Source organism: Electrophorus electricus, unplaced genomic scaffold (assembly GCF_041902795.1).
Source record: "Electrophorus electricus isolate QZ-2024a unplaced genomic scaffold, ASM4190279v1 Scaffold306, whole genome shotgun sequence".
Classification (NCBI taxonomy): Eukaryota; Metazoa; Chordata; class Actinopteri; order Gymnotiformes; family Gymnotidae; genus Electrophorus; species Electrophorus electricus.
In genome coordinates, this window is record NW_027658590.1 from 20,001 (window position 1) to 28,346 (window position 8,346).

General features: G+C 44.6%; 1 protein-coding gene across 1 annotated transcript in view; it reads left to right on the forward strand.

Annotated features, from left to right (window-relative positions):
- Positions 1-6,076, forward strand: part of LOC145655641 (serine/threonine-protein kinase 32A-like) — a gene marked incomplete at its 3' end in the record, with an annotated part of 6,770 nt that extends 694 nt beyond the window's left edge. Inside the window, exons 2-4 of the mRNA XM_081709130.1 lie at positions 1-38; positions 5,425-5,480; positions 5,925-6,076. The exon at positions 1-38 is cut by the window's left edge and continues 92 nt beyond it. Of these exons, the coding sequence (XP_081565256.1) occupies positions 1-38; positions 5,425-5,480; positions 5,925-6,076 (246 nt within the window). The remainder of the gene's footprint in view (positions 39-5,424; positions 5,481-5,924) is intronic.
- Positions 6,077-8,346: the final 2,270 nt, after the last annotated feature.

Here is an 8,346-nt window from a genome sequence, read left to right on the forward strand (position 1 = left end):
GTCTCGCGCAGCCCCCGTCAGCGAAGACGCGGAGGAGGGTAAGTGCTTCTTAAAACAGAATCTAAAACAACTTTTCACCGTAGAAGAGACTATACTAGTACGCAGCGTTCAAAATATTTCGCTGTAAGTGGAAATAAGTAGATTTTAGAGTTAAAAGCGCACAGTTAGAAGGAACCATTACAGATTCAGTCTGGTAAAACGTTTTCTTATCATTTATGAAAGAGGAGATCCTGGCTTGTTCTCTGAACCGCCATAACTGCATTAACATTAACCCTTAACCTCTAACTCTTAACCCTGTTTGAAAAGCTAACGGCACCAGATCAAATGCATTTTCTATTTGGTTTGTACATGTTTTTCTGTTCCACAAAGAATACACAATGCAGCTCTGTTTGACAAGACAAGGCAGTGCTGTTACAGCCATGAGTCCGAACCGATCTGTCTATAATGAAGAATGGTTGTTAAGATATTAACCATGTTCGTTATAAATGCTTTGATTTAAGGTTTTGATCCTGTTCTAATGACCGGATCCTCTTTAGATGCAATTCTGCAGGACTCACTCGGTTCCTGCTCTTGGAGGTGCGTGCGTGTTCGTGAGACTGTGCTTGTCTTGTCCAGTGGACAAGACAGCGGCTTGCTGCTGCTTTGTTGATCTGGAGCTTCTCACAGGCCGGTGCTTTAACCCAGAACGACCCAATCATGATTAAAATAGCTGTGAGTGAGGACTCCAGAGAAGTAGGACACACGCACAAGAGAAGCTTAATGGTCATACACAGCAAACACGCACACGGGGACACGAAAGCACACAGCAAACAAGACCAGAGAAAACCCGTGGGCCTACAAGTCATATGACTACTACACTGATGCAGCGCTCTCTCTGCTTAGTGCATTATGTTTGGCAGAAAATTGATAAAAGGGAGATCATAATATTCTAGGGAGGCGGAGTTGTGGGTGCAGGTGCTAGAGCAGGGGGCGGGGCAACGTTGTGCTCCTCCTCGGGAGACGTTTTTGGCAACGTTGGGAGATTGATTTTCATTTTTGTGTGTGTGTACAGGACTCAGGAAGCTTACTGGAGAGTCATGAATAATGCTGAGTTTTCACCAACAGGCAGGTTCACCTTTGTTATCTAAATTAAAAATAATCCAAAGAAAACAAATCTATTTAGTGTTTTGTATATATACTCCAGATAACAACGATTCCAATAAAAATGATAACTGATAAGAAATATAGTTTTCTACTGGCCTTTAAAGTGTGTGTTTGTGCGTGTGTGTGCGTGTGTGTGCATGTGTGTGCGTGTGTGTGCGTGCGTGTGTGTATGTGTATGTGTGTGTCTGGGTGTGGGTGTATGTATGTGCTTGTGTGTCTGTGTGTGTTTGCGTATGTGTGTGTCTTTGTGTGTGTGTAGGTGTGGATGTATGTATATGCTTGTGTGTGTGTGTGTGTGTGTGTGTGCCCATGTGTGTGTTTGCGTATGTGTGTGTCTTTGTGTGTGTTGGTGGGTGTGGATGTATGTATGTGCTTGTGTGTGTGTGTCCGTGTGTGTGTTTGCGTATGTGTGTGTCTGTGTCTGTGTGGGTGTGGGTGTATGTATGTGCTTGTGTGTGTGTGTGTGGGTGTGTGCACGTGTGTGTGTGCATGCGTACGCGCATGTGTGTGGGTATATGTATGTGCTTGTATGTGTGTGTGTGTGTGTGTGTGCCCTTGTGTGTGTGTTTGCATATGTGTGTGTCTGTGTGGGTGTGGATGTATGTATGTACTTGTGTGTGTCTGTGTGCACGTGTAAGGGTATATGTATGTGCTTGTGGGTGTGGGTATGTGTGTGTGAGTGTGTGTGTGTGTGTGTGTGTGTGTATCTCTCTCTGTGTAAGTGTGTGTGTGTATGTGTGTGTGTGTATCTCTCTGTGTATGTGTGTGTGTGCGTGTGTGTATCGGTGTGTGTGTGTGTGTGTGTGTGTGTGTGTGTGAGTGTGTGTGTATCTCTGTGTGTGTGTGTGTGTGTGAGTGTGTGTGTGTGTGTGTGTGTGTGTGTGTGTGTGTGAGTGTGTGTGTGTGTGTGCGTGTGTTTGTGTGAGAGAGACATAAGGAGGGAACTCTCACATGTGTTTATTGCCCAATATGTCTTTTAAAAATTAATGTAATCCAGTAAATCCTTGTCAGGTCAAAGTAGTTTTTATTCTGTACTGTTACTGTAGGAAAAAAGGAAGAAATCTAGTTTTTGTGAAGTGTTCGGACAAAATGCTTTAAATACTGTTGGGTGAGGGAGACGAGGCAGGACGTGAACACATCAGCCAACAGTTTTTATTTCACCTAAAGCTGTTGTGATTATAAGAGTCAGAGTTCAGTGGGCTGGCAGACAGAAAGCACAAATTACCACGACTATGAAGACCAGAACTAACGGAGAAATGGAAACCGGACCAACCTGCAGGCAGCAAGACAAAGGATGTACACACAGGTGAAGGATGGGGGACGAAACATGAGACAGGACAAGACAGAGACCCCATGACTGCAGCTCCATGGAAACCGTGTCACCGGGGGAGAAATCATGACATGACCCCTGCTGGGCACTCAGCTCCAGAAGCATGACATGGCAAACCTGGGCCTGGGCCCAGGATGGCATCAGCTGACCACAGCAACTGGGCCAGTGGCAGGAACTGGGACAGAACCTGGTACGGGAGCCAGGAACAGAACCTGGGACCTCTGGTGAACTAAGCGACCTCTGGGCAGCCTCCAGAGTGCCGGAACTGCAGTTGGCGGGGCAGATGTGCTGTCACTGAGGGCAGCAAGTCTGGATCGTCTGTGGACAGCAGAGGTAGAGAGGTAGAGCTGTCAATCAGCCCTAGTAGCCAATCAAAATGAGCCAGGAGCAGGAAACCAAGACAACTGGTCCCACTGCAGTGTCTGCACTTTCACTAGCTCCCCAGTAAATACACCATTAATCAAACATAAACAAATGTTGTGTGCCATCAATTGTTGCCTAACATTACAGTGAAGAGAAAACTCAGAGCACTTACCTAGACTCCAGCAGAGGACGTCTGGCAGAGGCGTCCCCGCAGAAGATCTCACCGAGCTGTGATGAGACCGTGTTCCTGCAGTGTGAAGGGATTGAGTCTTCCCAGTGAGACATCACTGCTACTGGCTAACTGTGTCACAAACTCAGCCGCTGCTCACAGACCGGATCTTACGTAGGTCAGGAACTCTGTGTTGGCAAGGGAAGCAAGGATGGGTGTGACACCGGACAGGACAGAGACAGGACAGATACAGGACACGAGACAGGACAGAGACAGGACACGAGACAGGACACGAGACAGGACATGAGCCAGGACAGAGACAGGACACGAGACAGGACAGAGACAGGACACGAGACAGGACACGAGACAGGACATGAGACAGGACAGCACAGAAACAAAGAAAGCCAGCAGTACCATGGGAATAACAAAGGGGGAAACTGACACAAACATGGAATGGTCTGTGATTTTGCCGTGTTTGGTTTTATACCAGTACTGGTACGTGTAAACCTTACTAAGATTTGGAGCCTATTTTGCTGGCCACAGGATGCAATTTGGACCATTTTTCCTGCCTACATTTCTGAAGGACATTTTTATAATTGCTATACCATTTACAAAATCTTACAATATACACTGCCTAGCCAAAAAAAAGGTCACACGCTCTAATATTTAGTTGGACCGCCTTTAGCTTTGATTACAGCACGCATTCACTGTGGCATCGTTTTCACAAGCTTCTGCAATGTCACAATATTTATTTTTTTCCAGAGTTGCATTAATTTTTCCCCAAGATCTTGTACAGATGGTGGGAGATTTGGACTACTGCACAAAATCTTTTCCAGCACATCCCAAAGATTCTCAATGGGGATCAGGTCTGGACTCTGTGGTGGCCAATCCATGTGTGAAAATGATGTCCCATGCTCCCTGAACCAATCTTTATGCTCCCTAGCAAATTGAAGCCGTTTTGGCCGGTTAGCCTCACTGACAAGTGGCTTTCTTAAGGCTACACAGCTGTTTAGTTCCAATCCCTTGAGTTCCCTTTGCATTGTGCATGTGGAAATGCTCTTACTTTCACTATTAAACATATCCCTGAGTTCTACTGTTGTTTTACTACAATTTGATTTCACCACACGTTTAAGTGATCGCCGATCACGATCATTCAAGATTTTTTTCTGTCCACATTCCTTTCCCAAAGATGATGTTTCTCCACTGTCCTTCCACTTTTTAATAATGTGTTGGACAGTTCTTAACCCAATTTTAGTAGTTTCAGCAATCTCCTTAGATGTTTTTTCTGCTTGATGCGTGCCAATAATTAGACCCTTCTGAAACAGATTAACATCTTTTCCACGACAACATGATGTGTCTTTCGACATGGTTGTTTAACAAATGAGAAGCTACTCACTGCATCAGTTAGGGTTAAAAAAAACTTGTTGCCAGCTGAAACATAATCACCATACAGTAATTATCCAATGGGAGGCTCTTACCTGTTTGCTTTGTTAAATCCAGATGGTGACCTTTTTTTTTTTTTGGCCAGGCAGTGTAGCTTTAATATCAAGTTAGCTGTAGCCAAAAACGTTAATTTTTCTAAGTCTTCTGTGAATACTGTTCCTGTGGTTTCAGAGCCACACCATATCATCAGCATTTGGAATTGTTTACGTCCGAGTTAGCTACATCATGTTTTTAACCAGTTTATGATACCATAAAAAAGACCTCTGAGGCCTTCACAAAGACTCTGTAAATGCTCACCATATTGTCAATAAAAGCCAGGACATTTATTCTGCATTCTCTTTCCTACATAACATATTTGTTTGGAGTAGCACTTAGGATTTTTAGCCCTCTTAAGTCTCTCTGTAATGGAAAGAATTCAACAATCAATCAATCAATATTTTAGGAGCTCCAGGTCCTCAGCACCATGTGAATGAAGAACAGCAGATCTCCAGGAGATGAGCACCGATGCTCTGCTCTCAGTGCTCACACTGTTATTGATTTTCAAAAACAAATGACTGTTTTTATCTCATTACATTACCAAATCTCTGGGAGGTCTAGTCATGACCTTTGAGTGGGGTCATGCTTTATATTCTTTCAGCCTTGCACACACCTGTGGATGCAGTTCCTGTCACCATGGCAACCAATGTTAGCATGTATATATTCGAGACCTCAAGCCCTGACGCTGCGCTGTGGTTGTCAGGTCACTGGATGGCTGAAAGCAGTCAAAAATAAAAAGTGGAGCGCGTTTTCTTTCCATGGTACACCACAGGCAGGGCGTCCGCAGAGACACGGGGCTAACACGATCCGTCAGGCAGGAACGCGCTGCACGGCACTCTGGGAGATTGATTGCTGACAAGGTGGCAGAAAGCCTCAGGGCTCTGCTGCGTTCCCTGAATGCTGAGCAAGGGCATGACCTTATTCTTGTGTTCCTTCACAGTGACCTTTGACCACTTCCAGATCCTGCGTGCAATTGGAAAGGGCAGTTTTGGAAAGGTAACAATTTTCTGTTATTCGCCACAAACCTGTTTAAATCCTTCTGTTAAAAGCAGAAACTAAAATGTGGACTGACCATTTAATTGAATGATGACTAAATATTAATAATAATAATTAAAAATGGCACATTTTTGCTTTTTTTTGTCTGTTACCACAAAATTGACTGGTCTTTAATAACAAAGATTTCAAAAGAAAATTTCTTTGATGTGGAGTATTGACTCTTCAGAAGGACTCACATTCTCTAAAACTGACTCATTACTCCACAAGGAGACAGAACCAATCACTGAGCCATTCACCATGTTAGACATTTTTCAGATTGTTCAAATCTGAGTTCAGGTGAGGAACGTAGGCTCTCGGAGGGTCAAGCAGACTTTCAGGCATGGAGTGACCCCGTGTGTGTGTGTGTGCGTGCGTGCATGCATGCGTGCATGTGTGATTGTTTAGGTGTGTATTGTACAGAAGAAGGATACTAAGAAGATGTATGCCATGAAGTACATGAACAAGCTGAAGTGTGTGCAGAGAAACGAAGTGCGCAATGTCTTCAAGGAGCTGCAGATCCTGCAGACGCTCGAGCACCCTTTCCTGGTCAACTTCTGGTGAGTCGCGCATATCCCGCACGTCCTGTGTTCTGCATGTGGGGGCACTGTGCAGTCACTTCATTCTCAGCACTCAGAAGAGAAATGGCAAAGCGTTGGTGAAGCGTTTATCTTTATCATATACATATGATCAATAATCTAAATGAAACATTACCAAGTGTTCATCCTAAAATAATTGCAGTAATTTGTACTCAGATTTAAGTGTACAGAGTGTAAACCAAACATAAAACAGACTAAAATCATCACCTCCCTTTTGCATGCCTTATTCAGTTGGTAACCCTAAATCCTAATCTTATCCTAACATAATATTAACCTCATCCTAACCTAATCCTAACCTCATTCTGACCTCATCCTTACAATCCTAACCTAGTCCTAATATCATCCTAGCCTACTCCTAACCTAGTCCTAATCTCATTCTAATATAATCCTACCCTCATCCTAACCTAATCCTAATCTAGTAGTAATCTCATCCTTACCTCATCCTAATTTAGTCCTAATCTCATCCTAACCTAGTCTTAACTTCATCCTAACCTAATCATAATTGAGCCCTAATTTAATCCTTACTTTAGCCTTAACCTGAATACATTGACAGTTCTCCTTGTTTTATCTGATGGATTTTACAGTCATGTTTAAAATGATGCACTATTCCCTTGGTGATTTAGACCTGAAGTGACCTTGATGCCCCTAAGATACTGAAAACCTCATCTTCTCATCTCATCTTCTCGTCTTATCTTCTGTTGCTTCATCTGCAAGCTAACAGGCCTTGATCTTATATTGGAAGCCTCACAGATAGCTTCCAATTCATTAGGAACAAGCGACAGAGCCATTAAACCCTCCTGTAGTGTTACAATCTCCGGTTCTTTCGGATAGCCTCTCCCAGGGCTAACTGGCTCTCCTCTTAGGGCGACTTTCGTATGTGAGCTCTAAGGCTAAATCACTCTGGCCAGATCGATGGCAGGCATTTAATTACTGTTCTAAAGACAAAAGCAGACAGTCTGGCAGCTGAGCTGAGATGAACGACTTCCTCGGACTAACACCTTTACACGTTGGCTCACGTTGATAAGAAATCCCCCCCGGAGTGTATGGAATATATTTGGCTTCGTTCCGCACTCTCAGCTCTGCGGTGATATGAAGTGCTTCGGATTGTCCAAGGAAACTGTGGAAGGTCGGGAATGTTGCAGGAGATTTCCAGCTGCAAACAAAGCCTCCTTCCCTCCTTCTCCCTCTCTCTGCCTCTGATAACATACTCTCATCCCCCCATTCCTGCTTACTACATGCTACCTCGCCTCCCCCACTGCAGTGCTCTTCAGCTGCTGGCTCAGGTGTTTGCCTGTGGTTGTCTCCACCTGGGCAGACAGCAGGAGTTAAATGTGTGTTTGGTGGAAAATGCAGCAGCAGAGTCTGTGTGTGTGTGTGTGTGTGTGTGTGTGTGTGTGTGTGTGTGTGTGTGTGTGTGTGTGTGTGGAGCCTGTTGATTCACAGCGCAGTGCAGTGTGTGTGTCTGGAGCTTGTTGAATCACAGCACAATTTGTGTGTAGCTTGTTGAGTCACAGCACAGTGTGTGTGTGTGGAGCTTGTTGAGTCACAGCTCAGTGTGTGCATGGAGTTTGTTGAGCTACAGCTCAATGTGTGTGTGTAGCTTGTTGAGTCACAGCTCAGTGTGTGTGTGGAGCTTGTTGAGTCACAGCTCAGTGTGTGTGTGGAGCTTGTTGAGTGACAGCGCAGTGTGTGTGTGGAGTTTGTTGAGTCACAGTGCAATGTGTGTGTGGAGCTTGTTGAGTCACAGCTCAGTGTGTGTGTGTGTGTGTGTGTGTGTGTGTGTGTGTAGCTTGTTGCGTCACAGCACAGTGTGTGTGTGGAGCTTGTTGAATCACAGCGCAGTGTGTGTGTCTGGAGCGTGTTTAGTGTGTGGTGCCACGTGCCGATCTTCATGAAGAACTCTTTTAGGTTAAAGGTTAGTTAGTTAGGTTAGTGTTGGGTAGGGTTAGGTTAGTAGTAGGGTTAGGGTTAGAGGTAGGGTTAAGGTTAGGGTTAGAGGTTAGGGTTAGGATTAGAGTTAGAGGTAGGGTTAAGGTTAGAGTTAGAGGTTAGGGTTAGGGTTAGAGGTAGGGTTGAGGTTAAGGTTAGGGTTAGGGTTAGAGGTTGGGGTTGGAGTTAGAGCTTAGGGTTAAGGTTAGGGTTAGAGGTAGGGTTAAGGTTAGGGTTAGGGTTAGAGGTAGGGTTAAGGTTAGGGTTAGGGTTAGAGGTAGGGTTAAGGTTAGGGTTAGACA